Raw genomic sequence first — 19,813 nt, 5'->3', positions numbered from 1 at the left:
AGCCATAAATTGAAATATTTTCATGTTTCAGGTGGCTGAACTTGTAACCAGTGAGTTCTTTGAACAAGGAGATCGGGAGAGATCAGAACTCAAACTCACCCCTTCAGTAAGCTCATCCTTTTATTATGATGTGTCTACCCTCTTGAGTGACATTTTTTAAAAAATGACTCCAAACCACAATTTGAAAAGGGGGAAATTAAGAATAGGTTTAAGGGAGCACTCCGGAAAGTTTAAAACTTTAATTAAACTTAGATGCTAAGCACTCTTATTCCCAGGTGACTGATTAAGAGTGGTGAACTACTTAACAAGAATTTCCCGAGCACCCACAGGGGGACAAGCAGGCACGAGAGAGAATGTGCAGAGTGGCATTTGAATAACTCAGAGCCCAGGGCTGGTATTTCAAATGTGGTCTGTGAATGTCCCACGTCCCGTGTGGTTCAGGGTTCAGGATCTGGAGAAGGGGCCACATGTAAATGAAAGAGACGAGACAAGAAATAATAATTTGGAAATTGGGGGGGCGGGGGGGGGGCAGGCGGGAGCTCATCCCAAGAAGAAGGACTCTGCTTGGGCTCAGGCCTTGCCATCCTTTTATTCAATTTGGGATACACCTATAGCCCTTAGGCAGGCAACTTCCAGTAACAGGCAGACTATCTTATCAGTAAGGATTTACATGACTGTCTGGTGGGGAAGTTGCTTCAGCTACCATTGTCTCGACTAAACAGTGGGTGCATAGCTCTGACCTTTGCCAGGGCTCAAGGGTCACCAGCCTTCCGGGTTCCTTGTCCACACCTCTCTGCTAGTGAAGACAACAGGCTGTTTCCCACAGTGGTCAATGGGTACTATGGAATACAATTACAGAAAAAAGAATTAAAGGAAAGCTGCCTAGCCTTGAGAAAATAGAATAGGCAGCTGTCGTAAATAATGGGTGTTGAAGATTTTATTTTCTTATTTTGAACATTACAAAATGAAAAGTTTCACTGGAGATTTAGGTTCTGCTGACTGAATTGTTATTTACAGCAGTTCATATCCATTCAAATATTATTTGACATTGCTTACTGTAGGCTCAGGCTGGTGCTGTTTTTACTCATCAGGATACAAAAGATATAAATGCCTTGATTACACCCTCAAGGAGGGGGCAGCCTCTTTTTTTTTAACGAATGGTTAGCTAAAAACCCACTGGCTCCAAGAAAGGTGCAAAGTATTTTAATATTTTGAGATTCAAGGAAATGTGTCCGTTGAGTTTTGAATAATTTAAGACCCCTTTTTTACTCACATTTAAAAGCAAGGAAAAGCAGCAGAACTAGGTCCTAGCTTAAACCGTTTTACCTACTTGAAGTCAGAATAGACAGTTTTACTAATTTTAACTCTCCTTAATCTGTTGCTTACCTCTAAAAGGTCAGAAGACTACATAGCAGCAATATTTATAATAGCCAAACAGTGGGAACAACCCAAATGCCCATCAAATGATAACTGGATAAATAATAGGTAATACATCTATACAGTGGAATATCATTCAGCAATAAAAATGAATGAAGAGCTGATGCATGTTACAGGAATAAACTTTGAAAACATGCTAAGTGAAAGAGGCCAGTCACAAAAGAGCACATAGTATATGTTTTCATTTATATAAAATGTGAAGAATAGGTTAAAACACCTACCAATTATTTTAATTTTCAAAGCAATATATATATATATATATATATATATATATATATATATATATATACTGATTTTTAAGTATGCCTTTATTTTGAAAACAAATTTGGTGTCACCAAATTTGGTTATAATAATAAAGATACTAAATTGGAATACATAGTTAATATGTAAAACCTAATTCAACCCAAATTTCTCTTAGCCACATATCTATCCTTTATAATAAAAGGCTAATATGCAAATTAACTGAACGGCAGAATGACCGGTCGCTATGATGCGCACTGACCACCAGGGGGCAGATGCTCAATGCAGGAGCTGCCCCAGTGGTCAGTGTGCTCCCACAGGGGGAGCGCTGCTCAGCCAGTAGCCGGGCTCAAGGCTGGCGAGTGCAACGGCAGTGGCAGGAGCCTCTCCTGCCTCCACAGCAGTCGGACATCCCCCATGGGGTCCCAGACTGTGAGAGGGTACAGGCTGGACTGAGGGGACCCCCCCCCCCCCTCCAGTGCACAAATGTCATGCACCAGGCCTCTAGTTTTCAAATAAAAACTTTTCCCTTTAAAGAAACAGTTTCTGGGTTTTTTGTTTGTTTGCTTGTTTGTTTGTTTGTTTGCTTTCTGTTTTTATATCCTACATGTGAGTGAAATCATACAGATCTTGATTTTTTTCTGTCTGATTTATTTGCATAGCATGATATTCTCAAGACCTATCCATATTGTCTAAAATGGCAGTATTTCATCTTTTCTTATGGCTGAGTAGTATTCCATTGTATTTATGTACCACATCTTCTTTTTCCAATCATATATTGTAGGACACTTGGGTTGTTTCCATGTCTTGGCCACCGTGAATAATGCTGCAATGATCAAGGACTATATATATCTTTACGAAAAAATGTTTTCAAAATTTTCAGGTAGATACCCAGAGGAGGGATTGCTGGGTCATATAGTAACTCTATTCCTAATTTTTTAAGGAACCTCCATACTTTTTCCCATAGTGGCTGCACCAATTTACATTCCTAAGGGGGTGGCCTGAATCTGCCCTCGTGACCTATGTGAACACCAAAATGATAGAGATGGCACATTTTATCTGGAGGAAAGACAGTAACGTGGGGCAAGGTCAGTTGTTTCTTAGACCCTGATCTTCGCCCTTAAGAACAAAGGAGGGACATACTCCCTGGCATAAAATGGAAGTATTTGGTCAAGGAATCCATTTTACCCCTCCAATTCCTACTGATTGTTTCCCTTTTCATATCTGCTACATAGATATATGTCACTTCTTTTCCTCACAAACATAGCCAACTTTTCTAAACATTATAGTATCATAAAGTTTAAAGGCTGGGAATGGGGAGAGAATGGGTACCTCCTACCATCATCCATTCAGTGATAGATTTAAAAAATTAGGAATTTATTCATGACAGACAGAACCTTATTGAAGAACACACAGAACTGCCACATCAACACCCCGCCCTGAAAAATTAATACAAATAGTTCCTATTTAAAATGAAATTGTTTTCAAGGATCTTTTCTCATCTACCCCACCCTCTTTCACTGTAAAAATAAAAGTTTGGTGGCAATAAAACTTGTACCCAATTCCCAGTGACCTGATGACTTGATTTAGTGGCAGTTACTTGTATCTGGAGACCGATATCGGCCCCAAGGAGTTTCGTGCTGTAAAGTTCAAATAACTTCACTTACAAATCTCATAAAAAGAGGTGAAAATATTTTATTTCTCATCATAGATAAAAGAAAAGAAAACGTGTAAAGATTGATTGTGATTTGTGAAGTGTTCAGTTGGTAAAAATTGGATCATTGTGGCAAAGTATTTGACAAAGCACCTGTAAAACTCTCGGGTGTAATAAAGCAAGGTTCTCCTCCCCCATCCTAGGCTATTTTTGATCGGAACCGGAAGGATGAACTGCCTCGTTTGCAACTGGAGTGGATCGATAGCATCTGCATGCCTCTGTACCAGGTACTCACGATTCGGGAGGGTCTGTGTGCCCTGACTGGGCCAGAAGAGTGTATTATGTAGCATACTTTCAACTTTAGTTTTAGGAGCCTCTTCGGGTATTTATGTTTCTAAGACCCATGGTTACAGTGGACTTTTTCTCAGATTTTTTATCATGCCCTGAGAAAGTTGGCACTAGAAGCCTGAGACCTGAGGACATAATCTTCATGGGCCTCAGCTCCCTCATTTATAATTCAAGGATGATAATGTTTTTCTCACTGTTTCTCAAACTGTGCCCCATGGAACACAATATCTAGCCATAGCCTAATAGATACCTCTTCAAAGAGGGCTCTCAGGCCCAATAACTAGGAAACTCCCTTGCACATCGAAATACTGAAGCCTGGGAGAAGTCCTTCAGGAAAGAAACATGTTTAACCTTGATTAACTCTAACTTTATCAAACATTTGGCTGTGAAAATCTTTTTCTTTTTCTTTTTTTTTTTTTTTTTTTTTTTTTGACAATTTTTCTTTTACATTCATGAATATCATGAGGGTTCCATGAATCACAGTTTTCTGCTCTGACCCCATGGTCTGGGCCATGGAGTTTTGTAAATCACCTTCCATCCTAACATCCCTGTCTCCGAGATGCATGTGACAAATGCAGACCACTGAATTCTGAGCAAGATGTGCTAATGGCTCTGGCTCTGGTGTTCGGGACCCTGCTCCTGGCAAGGAGACAAGTGCCATCGGCTGTGAATGTGCACACTCCACTTTCTGAGTATGGATTAGGGCTGGCATCAGTTAACATTAACGGTTTAGTGTACATTGACTTTTAATTCCACTTCTAAGCATTTGCTTTCATGTGTAAAATCTGGCAAATTCTTTACCCCCTACCTAGCTCAATCAGACTGAACTTCGTTTCTAACTTCAAATGAGAAACACATGCAGGGAAAGCAAAACTGCTTTACTTTCTCACTCTGTGTAACTCCATTAAAGACACAGTATTGTTTTTTAAGGACCTCACAATCATTAAGTTTCAGGCTTATCTACCACTTGGTTTTAGCACTTTTAGGAACTGTTGAGCCCTGTCACATTAACCTAAACACACATACACACACACCAAATAAAAAAACCAAAACTTAGAATACTGTCTTGAAGATAGAAATGAAATTTTTAATGATTATAAATAACAAAAGTAAATTCATTTTTTGTTTTATGTTATCCATTCAATATATAATCATATAAAGTCAAAGTTTAAAATAATCTAAAGTAGATTATTTTAATTACAATTGGAATATAGTTTTCTTTTCTTTAATAATGAAAAATTGGATGAAAAATCAAAAATGATGTACCCTTAATTATAAGAGGATCCTCAACTCTCTTTTCTTTCTGTCCTCTCCTCCCATCCTTGATCCTGGTATCTCTGAATAAGCTGTGCAGCTGTTGGGTCAGGAAGATCTTCCTTTGCTAAACTGACCTTGACAGCGCGTGTTAAATTATTTTTTTATGATATTCAGTTTTTTGGGTGCACACTTAAGTACTAATGGCATGAATAAATTGTTCTTGCAAATAATGATTCCTTTTATGCAGATAAAGCTTAGGAGGGTGAAGACATGTATTTGTGGAGCTGATAAGTTTTTAATACTGGTTTGCAAAGCTACTTTGGAATGAACCCAAAGTAAATACCCCTTCCCATGTGATTAGTTATAGTTAATGCTGGAAAGAACTCTCATGTGCCTTTCCATGTTAATTTAATTGTTTCATTTTTGATTCACAATCATTTGAGCTTGTTGTACACTCCCTATTGAACACTTTGAAATCTTTAGGTTAAAAAAAAAGTTTAAACTGAAAATAGCAATTTCCAGAATTTAGAGAGTAATATTACCACATCACATTGTTTATTATTCCTGACTTTTCACATCTGTTTTACTTTGCTACTTTATCTATAAGGTTAGATACCTGCTATTTTATCATCAGGTAATTAACATATAGAAATGTTAGTGGCCCTACCACCAAATTAGAGTTGTGTCCTGCTCACCCCCAACTTAGTTTTGGTATGATGGTCTCTCTACCTCTGCTAGATAGTTCTTCTATTATCTTTTCTTATTAAACTAAATGGAAAGAGCCAGGGCATTCTACAGAGGCATGTGAAAGGAGCTGTGTATTTTAGCTCTGGCAAATGTGGCTTAGTTGGTTGGGTGTCGTCCCATGTACCAGAAGGTTGGTGGTTCAATTCCCGGTCAGGGTTCCAACCCCAATAGGTGGCGTGCAACAAGGCAGCCAATCAATGTTCCAACCTCACATCAATGTTTCTCTTTCTCCCTCTCTCTTCCTCTTTCTCTAAAGATCAATAAAAAAAATTTTTTTAAAGAAATTTATTTTACACCTGTTGCTGTATCTTCTCAGTTAACAAAGCATCAAAACCATGTTCTTTTTAAAATTCCTTATCATGGCTAATTTTTTAAAATGATATCATGGGTTTCATTTGTAAATTCTTCACAAGGTATGAAACCAACATTTCAAAGAGCCCACAAAATGAAACTTGGTAGAGTCATTTTAAGTATCCTCTTTGAGGATCCCTATTTTGTTCCATCTCACACAACGTATTTTTCATCATTGAACTAGATAATCCTACATAACTGTGGGCACTGCAATGGCATCTGTGGAAAGGAATCACCATTAGTGTGAAAACACAAAATCTTTTGGAAACGACTCACCAAGCAGGAGAGTCACTGATGTGACACTAATTGCTGAAGCAAAATGTCTGCAGGAGCTCGGGTTGTCCTTTGGGATTTTGAACATCAAAGTGCAACAATAAATAATCTGAGAGGATAGAAGGCAAATGGGAAAGCATGCAGGTGGCAGAGATCCCAAATCTGAAATGATATGGTCTGAATTACAGAGCACGAGAATTCACTGTGGCCTTGCTAAGTCAGCATGGCAGAGGGCAAAAGGATACAGAATCATGTATACCAAACGAAGAATGTCCCTTTCATTTATTTTAATGGCCAGAGCCCCGACCCCAAGATGGGGCAGGTTTGGGTGGCAAGAAAGCTCATGGTGCCTGAGGATGTTGCATGGAGAGCTGGATCCCCTGGCAGGTGGAGCGGAGTGGAGAGGTGCAGTCTGGCAGGGCCCTCCACGCTGGGTGTCCCCCTCGGACCAAACCCAGAGTTTGGTGAGGAAGGCAGAGATGCATCTGGGCAGTAGATACTAATGTGGTTTTGTTGCAGAAGACCAAAAAAAACCAAGCAACACTTTTAGAGAAAAGGAGTTACACTGTTTAATATGCCTGAGGACTCAACGGAATAACTTCCCAAATCTGAGTAAAGTAACATGCAGGGGCTTCTCTTTTATATCTTCCTGGGGTCTTTGTCCCACAAATATGGATTATGCTTCTGGTCTTTTTTGTGGCTTTGCAAGAAGACCCCCAGGTGTTGGGGATCTCCAGGCCATATCTGATGGTCTGGCCTGGCGCCAGCATTAATAACCCCCCCTCCGGGGCAGTTCACTGTTCACAGTCTTATGGCCTCTGTATTTAGATAACAGGTTCTGCAAGACGAGTTTCTGGGAAAGAGGCAATGACTTAATTGTAGGTTATCAAGAATGTACACTGGGCTTGCTAGCACAGATTCAGGTTACTAACCTCCACCCCCACCCCCCACCCGCCGCCCAAATATCAGGGTTACATTGGAATTAGCCCTTTTTAGCCTCAGTTTTAATACAGCTTTTGACTTCATTACTTTCACTGGATCATTCAGTTTTACTTCATGGTTCTGAAAGGGCTATGTGTGTGTCAAATGGCAAAATAGATCACGCACTCTCTGCTGGCGCTCCAGTTTGCAGAGTTTGGTCTCTCCTCCAAGCAAAGGGTCAAGATCATGGCTAGTCTCAGGTGCCTGAAGAGCTACTTATTTGTGTGCCAAGATGGGGACTCACAGAAACTACACCAGTTCATTTTGGATGTCCATTGCCTTTAAAACGGAAACTCATCTCTGTGACTATGCTGAGATAAAACAAGGAAAGCCTTTTCTTCCCCCCTCTTCCACCAATCTGCTCAGCAGGAAGTTACCTCTGTACTCTAGTGATTGATTGAAAGTGACTGACAGAAAATGCACAAAAATATAGAAATAAAGGGGAGGCAACTTCAGAAAAGTTATATAATAGGGAGAGATGCCATGTTTATAGGTGAATATATAATTCCCCAGAACTTGCTCATCTTTTTAATCCTGTAGTTCCAAACTTTTCTTAAAAAAAGAAAATGGTCCTAACAGGCAGAAGTCATGATTTATCTGTGACAGCATTTTAATCAGGAAGCATATAGGGAGCCAGAGTGGGCCGGGAACCAGCAAAGCGTGTTGGTGGGGAGGACCGAAGCCCTGTTTAGCTGGCTCTGTCCTAGCAGGGTGTCTGGGAGGAACACATTGACATCTGATTCCCCTGCTTTCTGCTGTCTCTGCACCCCGCTGGGGATCCATTAGCCTGCTGCTCAAAGTCTTTGGAGAGGGAGAAAAAATACAAAGGAAAAAAAAAGAAAGAATAAAAAAAGACACCATCAAACTTTGAAGCCATTGCTGCGCCAGCCTTAGGGATAAACAGAAAGCTGATGTCCCAGCATCACACTGAGTTGTCTGTGAAGTAGCAGGCTACGTTTTTGCCCTTTATTTTCACTCCCGACTTAATCAAACCTCAGTGCACCTAGAATTTCAATGACGCACAGAGGCATTATAAATCTTCTGTTTGTTAAGGATTGGGGTCTTAATTTTTCTATGAACATCATCAGATTTTCAACTCATCCCAAACTAGTCTTCATATTGGAGTAGATTTTCCCCCACAGATAATGCAAAAGGATAGCATCTAGCCAGAGTAATCTCTCTCTCTCTCTCTCTCTCTCTCTCTCTCTCTCTCTCTCTCTCTCTCTCCATTAAAAGAAGGAAAAATTTGGCAAGATTATTGTGTGTTTATAAAAATGTCATGGGGCTCCTGCAACAAACAATGGGAAGTTGGAAATTTCTTTTTTCCTTATTGGATGGAATGGCTCTTATCTGGTTTCCTCTGTCTCTCCATCAAGAGCTTTGTAATACAACTGGATCACCTGACTTAGCCAGGCTTAGTTCTCAACAGGGACAGGAGCGTTCTGGGATTTAGAAAGCCCCTTTCTCACCACACCAAGCTGCAGCTGAGGGTTATTCTCTCTCACAGCTGAATGAGGAAGGTATCGTTTAGATCTCCTGCCTCTTGGCCTCATCTCCTCTCACCCTCCCCACTTCCTTTGCCCCACAAAGATAATCACAGTATGAGTGCCATGTGTGAGTATTCCTGGTGTCCAGCACAGTGCCCAGCATATTCAAATTGCTCAGTAAACATTTGTTGAACAAACGAATGAAGAAAAAAGAAGAAGGCGTGATAGGATGCAATACCGCAGATTTGATTATAAGCAGTGGAATGAATGTACAAAGTTGGGTTATGATGTCACTTTAAATTATCATCTATAAATATAAAAAACATATCATTGAGTATGCGCTGTTATATTCCTACCCATAACCAGAAGTATATGGCCATATCTTTTTAGAAAGTGGTTTAGTTTTCATCATGGTTGAATTGGCCCTCAATTCTAATGTAAAAGATCAGTTTATAGCCATGAATTTTTCAGGGCTTTGAGTTTTTTCAACTAGGAAATACATGAAATTTTCTTTTATTCAGTGTTGTCAGAAAATGTAGCCGTCATTCAAGTTAATAGAACTAGCACATATACATAGATATCAAAAATTATATTGTATGTATGATTTCAAGAAATAATACAATAAAGCACACTAAGTTTATCATGATTAAATTAATCTTTTTTTTTTTTTACTCTGAAGACTTTTCAGATCCTGTAGTACTAACAGTTATTGATACAAACATCAAATAATTATGTGCTGTGTGGGATGAAGTGCTGAATGTCAGAGGGCTCGTTCCTAGAAGAGCATTGATGTTCACGCCACTCGCTGCATCGGGCAGGATATGCAGCTAGTGAAGGCATCTCACATCCTTGGCTACATCTCAGAGTTCTTCCTGATGCCGGGATGTTTAATTCTGTAATGTTCCACCTCTAAAAAATAAGTTTTACTTCATAAAGCAACCAGCTCTGTATACATTTTTAAAATTAAAATGCACTTTCACTGATTTTACTTCATTCAACTAAAAAAAACAAACCACCTCTTCTTTATACAGTAGCATTTAATCCATCCCTTTTCATATGTATTTTATGAGCTCAAAACTGCCATCATGAATCCATATTAAAATGTTGGACTCCAGTGAAAAATATGATAATATACTCCCTAATAAGGCTTTTGAAGGTGGAATTTAAGATAAGATCTAGTTCTCCTTATCCCGCTGACCAGCATAAATAACTATTTTTTAAAAGCGTTTCTAATTTGGAATCATGAAGCTAGAAATCACTTAACTCCAAGTTCATACAAGGCTTGGAATGTTGTCTTTACTTAAGTTATTTCCTAGTTCCTCTAGAAAGCATTTTTTAAAATATATTTTTTATTGATTTCAGGGAGGAAGGGAGAGAGAGAGATAGAAACATCATTGGTGAGAGAGAATAATTGATTGGCTGCCTCTTGCACGCCTCCTACTGGGGATCAAGCCTGCAACCCAGGCATGTGCCCTGACTAGGAATTGAACCCTGACCTCTTGCTTCATAGGTCCACGCTCAACCACTGAGCCACACCAGCCAGGCTAGAAAGCATATTTTAACAGCTGATTTATCTCTTCCTTATGGTGATCTCTTCTTTGACTTCCTTCAGAAGAAAAAGGGAAGAAGGGAGGGAGAGAACAAAGGCAGGTGGATAGAGAAGGAAAATTATCTTTTTTTTAAACCAGGTCATGAATCAAGGCCTCTTTTAAAGATTATTTTTTGTACTGTAAATGCCCCTTCAAAATTTCTGCACTTTAATGTTCATTTTGAGGGTCAGCATGATTTGATCTCCTAGAAGGGGAGGCAGGAGGTAAACAAAGCATTCTTACTATGCTATTGCCAAATAATCTTCAGGACTCTCTTCAACGTGTTCTAAGAGAATTCAAGGAGGCACTATTTGAATTCTCAGCTATCACCACTCATATTTAATTATCTGAGTTGTAGCCATAAAGATATTAAAGTACTCAAGTCACATTGCCTCCTTTTAGCAAACAGATGCTATATGGCAATGTGACTAGAGAGAGCCAAGCTCGCCACCTCATACAACACCAATATGACAGCCCAACAGTTGCGTCTGTTAGCCAGTCTCAAATGGAGTTAGAGACTTCTGTCTGACTGAGTTTGGAGAAGAGGCTCAGAGTCAGAGTCCTACAGATACAAGAGTATCCTTACGCAGACTGGAGCAGACTGTATTTGCCACTGGATATGGGCTTAAGTTTTAAAGTTCACAAGCTGCTTTTATATACACAATTAAATTTGACCCTAACTTTGTGAAGGAAGAAAATACTCCATTCTGGATCCTATAATGTCTAATGCTATAATGTCTAATGGTCTAAGTTTTACATATGAAGGAACTGAAACCTAAAGAAGCTAATGGACTTGAAGTGAAGTTGTTAATACATAGCAGAGGCAGAATTTCAAAGCCAAGTTCTCTCAGTCTACTTTGCTGCTTTTTCCCACTATACAGCCCTGAGGAAGTGAAGGGTGATTCCACGTTGCCCAGCAATGCTCTCCCTTGCTGAACCTCCCATCTACAAAATAAAACTCTAAATGCTTTAGTGGGAAGGATACAGGGATCAGGGTAGAGATTCCAGGGAGAGTAGTTCCGAGAGGACTGAATGGGCTAATGCACTCTGTTTAGCTGGTTGCTATAGAAAACCTTCTCAGAAATGCTTTATGCCAAGTTATCCCTGATCTAACACATTACCTGTCAAGGTGGGTGATGTTGCCAATTAATCATGGTGGAATGACCTCACTAGTTTATCTCTTCATCTTCCTGAGAATTTCATCTAATCTAATAATAGACAAATATGCAAATTGACCGCACCTCGCTACACCTAAGCCACGCCCACCAACCAATCAGGATGAGTATGCAAATTGCCCCAACAAATATGGCGGCTAATTTGCATATCAAGACAGCGTCCAAAGAAGCCAACAGCTGCAGAAGGGAGTAAAGCTTCGAAGAAGCAAGCAAGCGGGGGTGGGGGGGGTGGGGGGGGGAAGGGCAGGGCAGAGGCGGGCCGGGGGTAGAAGGGCGGGGCGGAGGCGGGGCCGGGGGTGAAGGGAAATTTTTTAATAAAGAATTTTTTAAAAGATAAAACTTCCTTGGGCAATGGAAGAGGCTGGAAGAATTTGGAAAAGCCTGAGAGAAAGGGTGTATAATGCCTTGAACAAAATGTTAGCCCAAGTAGGACTGTTAGCTCCGCTGGCAAGGACTCAGGAAATAATAGCACAGCAGAGAAAATAGATACCGCCTTAGAGAATCCCAAATCACTGAGAGAAGGCTGTTAGGAGAAATAAGGACCTCACATTCTCTTACTCCTGTCATGCTCTTCATGCTATTATCCACATGCAAACACATGTTTACCCAGATACACTAATGGACCTGCTTTGGTCACTTAACATAAAGTTAATGACATGTTTCCACATTCCTAATATAATTTTCATGTTATTATTTGAAATGGCAGCCTAGTATTCCAATCAGTAGACTTGTCATCATTTATTCAGTCATTCCCTACTTTTTTTGTGCTAATAGAGATAATTCTGAAATGAACACCTTTGTTCAATATTTTATTGACTTATTTAATACTATTAATTATGATTAGAAATAAGTTGTATTTCTTTTTATGTTTTTCTTTAAAAGGACTCTCAAGGACAATAGAATGTGAGAGGAAAGGAGATGTCCTCAAGTAGTGGAAGGTGGAAGGAAGTAACTTCCCAGAATGTGGGCAGGAGGGACCCCAGCAGGAAGTGAGCTGATATGTCTTTCAGAAGGAACTCCTGAGAGGCTCAGGACTCAGAGCAGCCAAGTAAACCATGAGGGGCGAGTATTAGTTTGCTGGGGCTGCCTACCAAAGTACAGAGTAGCTTAAATCTATTCTCTCACAGTTCTAGAGGCAAGAAGTCTGAAATGAAGGCATGGCAGGGTTGGTCCCTTCTGAGGGCTATGAGGAGGAATCTGTTCCATGCCTCTCTCCTTTCTTCTGGTGGTTGCCATCAATCCTTGGCATTCTTTGGCCTATAGATACTTCACTGCTTCTGTCTTCATGTGTTCCTGCATCTTCACTTGACCTTCTTAAAAAAGCAGCAGCCATTAGACTTAAAGCGTAGTCTAAGCCACTGTGACTTCATCTTAACTTGATTACATCTCTGCAGAGCCTATTTCCAAATAAGGTCACATTCTCAGGTACCATGTGTTAGGATTTAGGCATTTCTTCTGGGGAAGCAATTCAATCCACAACACTGAGGTTGAGGCATAAGCCTGGAGACAAGAGGAAAGGTTGGAAGTTGGTAAATGTTGTTTCAGGAATCTCTCCCAACCCAACCAGCCAAGTAAACAGCCTCTGCAACTATTGCCAAGTCAGGAGACCAGAGAGCTCCTCTCTCGCAGAACTCACTGGCTCGACCCCCAAATACCCTCCTACTTTGCTCCCAGGACACCAACAGCCAGAAGCAGAAAAGTGGGATTTCTCACTAGGAAAACAGACAGCCTCAGAGAAAAGACCTGCATGGACTTGCATTTGGGAGATGTTTTATCTCCCTCAGGGAAAGAGTCAGCTCCCTGCAGGATGCCCTTAAAATGAAGTTCATCCAGTCACAGCTTCTCCTATTCTCCCTCCCCACTTTACACAGTGCCTTGAATAAGTCTTTCCGTGTCTCGCACTTAAATATATGCAAACAGATAAGGGCCTCAGTATGTTTGAGGAAAGCCTACAATACGAAGGAATGGAAGCAAGTCAAAAAACATGAAAGGGAAAGGAATCAGAACATACCGTAAAAACAAACAAACAAACAAAAAAGACAACTTCAAAAAACCTCATCAAAAAGATCGGAAATGTTATATAACAAGACCAAATGCCTGTTGTTTTCCTTCTCTATTTTCAAGTTAGCATATCATGATTTTTCTCCCTCCTCCAGGTCCCCTATAACTAGAAGGCTCTCCTGACTCTGTCTCCACAGCCAGCTGCTGCCAATCAGATCCTTATCATCATGCTCAGCAACCCCTCCCCAGTCTCACCCCTCAATCCCATCGTCCACATTGACACTAGATGTAGCTCCCAAAAGCAAATCTCACTGTAGGTTCTTCAGACCCTCCCTCATTGCTCAGCTCCTCTACCTCCTTCCTTTGTACCCTCTGCTCTTGTCATAGCTGGTCACTGGCCATTTCTCAAATGGCTGCCCCATTAATGTTCTACATCCTCGTGCCTTTACTTACAAGGTCTCTCTGCCAGGCCTACCTTCCCCTTTTCTCCCAGAAAAATCCCATTCTAACTTTAGGAATCTGCTCAGATGTCAGGCTCCTGTAAAACCCTTCATTGCACCAAGGAGGTAGATATCCTAGCCTCTGGGACTCTGTATTTTCCCTTGATAGCGCATTGTACTGCTTTGCATTCATTATCTCTGTTACTCAGCCACACTAAGTGCCACAACCAAGCTGGAGCAGCGATGTGTAAGTTGTTACCCAGCTGCTGGGAGACTCAGGCACTGCCTGGGCCACACAGCCAGTGTGGGAGTGATAGAAGCAGGAAAGAGTGACAGGGTTAGGAAGAGCCTGCCTTCCCTCGGCATCTTTCAGCGTGCCCCGAAATAACTTGCCATTTCTGAGTTGCCCTGTGGTGGGCGTTAGCATTTCTGTTTTTATTTCACAGTTGAGAAACTAAGGAGGTTATACTTGCTGTGCAGAATGGCCCAGTGAACCAGGGGGAGTTTCAGCATGTGAACTAATGCCTCCTACAAACACAGGGAGGGCCAAACCATGGAACCATAAAATAATAGCAAAGCAGGAATTATTCTCCAAACCCTTGACTTACTGTGTAAACCGTGACCTCAGTACTATAGATTATCTGAACAGCTGGAAAATTTAAATAGGAAAGGAGAAAGAGAGAAAGAGACAGAGGAAAAGAGACCTAAGATGAGGCAGTAAAGGCTTCCTCTTTCAAATCTGCCCTCCACACCCATAAAACCTAAAGTCCATTATAAGTTTTCTTAAGGTGATCGGATCACCACTGCCTTGTAGGTTTGACTAAAGTAACTCTACTGTGCTACTTTTTAAAGGTCTCTGGCCTTTAAAAAGTGACTTTCTTCTTGCGACAAATGGAATTGATGATAGTTAATATCAACCTTTCCAAGAGTCTGAATAAAGGGGGATGAAGGATGTGGAAATGCTTTAACGTTATGCGTTAAATCCCTCCATACATGTAAGTCATTATTATTATCATAATGAATATGCCCTCTCAGCTTCAATAGCCTCTGTTGTAAATTTGGATAAAAATAGCCAAAGTGCCCATCTCACTAAGCTGTAATGAGTCTACAACAGCATTTCTTGAGTAGTTACTCTGTGCCAGTCCCGAGACTGACTTACCAGCATTATCTGATTTAATTCTCTTAGAAATATCAACTTACATACTATTCTTAACTCCCTTTTCAGATGTGAAAACTGAGGCTGCAGAGTTTCTGTAACCTGCCCAAGAATATACAGATATTAAGTGACACAACTTAGATTCTTTCTGCTGTCACATCTGGGCTCCTCACCAGTTCAACCACCTGAGATGTGTGTGCAGACATTCGCACTATGTCAGTCTCAGGTGGTTATTGGGTCGCCTTAAACAGAAGCAACATGCTGTTGTTAATACTAACATGTTTAACTGGAAGCAGACTTGCTGAGGAAAGCAAAACCCTGAAAGTTCACTGTTACCTGACTTGATAATGGCAAAACTAGGTTTAGAACCAAGACGCTGGACTTGTATTTTCAAGTGTGTTCCAATATACCCAGCCATCTACCCATAAAATTTGAAACATATTGTCTCAGAGTTTTGAAAGCAATCCAGAAGGGACGGGATTTAAAAAGGAAACCTACATTAGTGGTGGTGATGCAGATGTCAAACAAGCAGAATGAAGATGGAGCCAAGGAGTTTGCTTTGAAGGACAGCATGGGGAACTGAGATGCCTCCACGAATGGGAGCAATGGAATGAAAAGTCAGCAAACAAGGTAGTAAAGACAGCCCTGAAAGGGCCTGAGAAACTGAACAGAAACTCTGAAGGAAGATAAATGGATAATTTAAAAGCCATTCAGTTTTTAAGAAAGACAAAGAATAAGCTACATTGCATCAGAAAAGGCCTAGAAATGATGATGGATGGGGCCCTTCAAATGAGTGGTGAACACAACAGAATCACAGTTGCCTGCACAATTCCCAGCTGAGGGCAAATTTGAGCAACTAAATAAGGATATGAGACTGATACGGATTGAAGAGTTTTTCAAAATCTATTTAATGGCCAGGCAGGGGACATTGATCGCTTTTCAGAGGAAATGTTTAGGATCAATGAGGTAGTCGGCCTTTATTTGGGGATTGGTGACTGGGGGGCAGGGGGGGTTTATACATAACATGGCAACAAACATTAAGGTACTAAAACAATTTTTGAATTATGGTGGTGAAGCCCTAAATTATTTTGATTTTTATGAAATGAGCCACTTCTCTTTTTTATTCTTGTACTTGTAAGCATTCTTTAACTATTAATAATCAGATGACTTGTTACTTAATAATTCCAACACATGATCAGAGATTGCTAGTTCCTTTATCAAAAAGTTCATGTTAAACTTTTACATATAATATTTTATTGTAAATAGTTTATACACACCCAGTAAACAGTGTTCAAAAGGAACAAAAGCATTAGAGAAAAGTGTCCCCAGGTACTCAATTCCTGTCCAACCACCAGTAACCAATTTCTTATGTATATGTCTAAAGGTGGTCTCTATAAAAGCATAAATACAGTGTATTTTTACACTCTTTTAATACATAACGTTTATATACTTTGTTTTATAGAGTGTATCTATGTATTTATATACACTGAGCTCATATACATGTATCTATGTGTATGCACATATATATGTATTGTACATGTGCATATATGTATGTGTACATATATGTGAGCATAGTGTGTATCCCACTCCATACCTTGTTTTTCACACTTAATCTATTTTTGAGATTATTGTTTTCAGTGTCCATAGCAGCTGTCTCATTCTTGTTGATAACTGTAGAGTATTAGATTTTACACATGAATAAAGTATTAACCAATAATTAATTTTTTAATTATTTAAGGACACTGAGGATGTTTCTAATACTTTACTATCATGAACAATGTGCAATAAATATCATTGTAAATGCATCATCTTCACACTTTATTTGTAGGATTAATACCCAGAAGTGTAATTACCGGGCATTTGGCATGTGGACATTTGAAATTTTGATATATTACCAACTTTCCTTTGTGGAGTTTGAACAAATTTATATTCCCACCAGCAATATCTGAGCTGCCTATTTTTCTACATCCTTACTAATACAGTCAGTCATTCAACTTCTTGATTTTTGTCCATAGGATAGGTGCAAAATCTTTTTCATCGTTTTCATTTGTATTTTCCATATCATAAATGGGTCTGATCATATTTTTAGTCTAGTTATATTTACTGAGGAACCATTTGTATTTTTTCTGTAAACTCTTCTCATTTTTGCTCATTTTCTGTTGGGCTGGTGGTCTTTTCTTACTGATTTGTAGGAGATTACTATATATTAAGAAGTAGGCCTTAATCTGCAGCAAAGTGGCAAATGTTTTCCCCAAGTTGTCACTTATATTTTTAATTTGTTTATGGTGTACAGAAATATATTGATTTTATGTTATCAAATTTGTGAATCCTTTCTTTTATGGCTTCTGGATTTTATGTTATACATAGAATGACTTCCCCATTCCAAAATTATATTTTAAAAATCCTCAGAACTTCTTTTAGTATTTTCTGGCTTCATTTTTATATTTGTAATCTGTAGTTCATCTGGCTTTGCTGTATTTTGTTGGGTGTAAAGTGTGAAGTCAGAATCCAACTTTAGTTTTTTAGATTGTTACCCAGTTATCCTATTAGGTTTGGACTAATCTTTTTCCTTGGTCACCTTTATCATATACTAATTTCCCTTAAATTTAATTCTATTTTTACTCTTTCTATTCTATTCTATTGATCTGCCTGCCTCATCATACTATTTTAATTAACATTGCTTTATAATATATTTTAATGATAAGCTGTTTTACCTTCCCATTACTCTTTCAGCATTTTCTGGGTATTGTTTATTTTTCCACATAAGCTTTAGAATTTAGTTCAAAAACTAATCTAATGTGTGTTTTTACTGGGATAAGTACTTAATTTTAAGTGGTCAGTGTTTGAAAGTTAAATTAATATAAAACTCCCCAATATTAGATAGAAAATCTTGCTGATTAGGAAGTTTTTGTTTATAAAATTATAATGTCCCCATCCTTTAACAGTACTTCAAAAATGTAATTAAAAAGTATACAGGGTATTAGTCCTGTGTCCCCACACATGCAAGCATTTTCCATATCTTAGTCCTGTGGGGTGTTAGCAATGTAGAGAAGAGCCACAATAATGAACCCTCTACCAGGTCTTAAAGTAGACAGACTGACCCTTTTCTGTGGACAAAGAAAGAGAAGGCCAGCTAATGATCCAATAAACTCCCCATACACCCAGTGGCATGTGTAAGATGTTTCTTTCTTGTCTTTTATTCTTTCTCTCCAAAATCTCACTTTTTAAATTATATTGTAAAGTTAAGAAAAAGAAGTTCTCTTACCTTATGGAGAGAAACCACCAAAATCATAGAGGATTTTTGTCCCCAAGGATCTTTACCTAAGGACAGAGCATTTCTCATGGGTGCTTGAGGTCTGGCCCTTGGTAGGTCTGGATCATTGGGTGCTGGGCTTTATGGCTTCCCCTGTCTCAGATCTGAGCACTGTTTAGTTCTGGGCATGAGGACCATTTTTAAACTCTCACAAGAAATGCTCAGTAATTATGGGATTTGCCTGGCACTAACTAAGCAATTCATTAGTGCAAATAATTAGTCTTTTGGCTCCTTGGGGACTTTCAAATACAGTCAGCCTCCCATATTCACAGGGTCCACATTTGCATATTTAACCAACTGGGGATTGAAAATATTCAGGAAAGCCAGTGGTTGAGCATTGACGTATGAACCAGGAGGTCATGGTTTGATTCCCAGTCAGGGCATGTGCCCAGGTTGTGGCTCGATCCCCAGTATGGAGCATGCAGGAGGCAGCCAATCAATGATTCTCTCTCATAATTGATGTTTCTATCTCTCTCTCCCTCTTCCTTCCTCTCTGAAATCAATAAAAATATATATTTTTTTAAAAATAATCAGGACAAAAAAGTTACATTGTTGCTTACATGTACTATGTAGGTAGGCCTATGATGTTTTCATCTGTACTGAACATGAAGAGACTTTCTTGTCATTATTCCCTAAACAATGCAGTACAGAAACTATTTACATAGCACTTACATTATATCAGGTATTATAAAGTAATCCAGAGATGATTTAAAGTATATAGGAGGATGTATGTGGGTTATATGCCAATACTTTGTCATCTATATATATAAAAGCCTAAGTGACCATTACGACTGGATGACTGGCCGGTAGCTAAGACACACACTGACCACCAGGGGGCAGGTGCTCAACGCAGGAGCTGCCCCCTGATGGTCAGTGGGCTCCCACAGCCACCCTCCCCTGGCTGGCCAATCTCCTGCGGTCCCTCTCTCCAGCTGGCCAACCTCCTGTGGTCCCTCCCCCTGGATTGGGCCAGATGACCCCAATTGGCTCTGATTGCCGGCAGGCCGAGGGACCCCACTCGTGCACGAATTGGTGCACCAGGCCTCTAGTTTTTGATAAGGCACTTAAGCATCTGCAGCTTTTGTTACCCATGGGGGTCCTGGAACCAATCCCCTGCAGATACTGAGGGATGATAGTTTAAGCTAAAAAATCGAAGAGCAAATGCTAATAGAGTCTTCTAGAATCTATTCTTAGAGGTCCCATAGAGGCGCCCTACCCATTTTGTTTGGGGAACCCTAGGACTCAAGACACATAAGCAGTATAAAAAATATATCTATAGTAAACAACTCTGTGCAACTCAACAAACTAAATTTTAAATATGGCCCTTTTTACACACTGAACTTTGCAAAAATAATAGGTTTTAT

General features: G+C 39.7%; 1 protein-coding gene across 2 annotated transcripts in view; it reads left to right on the top strand.

Moving 5' to 3' along the window:
* The window catches only part of PDE11A (phosphodiesterase 11A), a 296,962-nt gene that overhangs the window by 264,979 nt on the left and 12,170 nt on the right, over positions 1–19,813 (top strand). For both annotated transcript variants that reach the window (XM_054722954.1, XM_054722953.1), the window contains 2 exons: positions 32–106; positions 3,535–3,618. In XM_054722954.1, the coding sequence (XP_054578929.1) occupies positions 32–106; positions 3,535–3,618 (159 nt within the window). The remainder of the gene's footprint in view (positions 1–31; positions 107–3,534; positions 3,619–19,813) is intronic.

This window comes from Eptesicus fuscus, chromosome 11 (genome assembly GCF_027574615.1).
Source record: "Eptesicus fuscus isolate TK198812 chromosome 11, DD_ASM_mEF_20220401, whole genome shotgun sequence".
Taxonomy (NCBI): Eukaryota; Metazoa; Chordata; class Mammalia; order Chiroptera; family Vespertilionidae; genus Eptesicus; species Eptesicus fuscus.
Note: the sequence above shows the minus strand (reverse complement) of the source record. Positions and strands in the feature narration are given on the sequence as shown.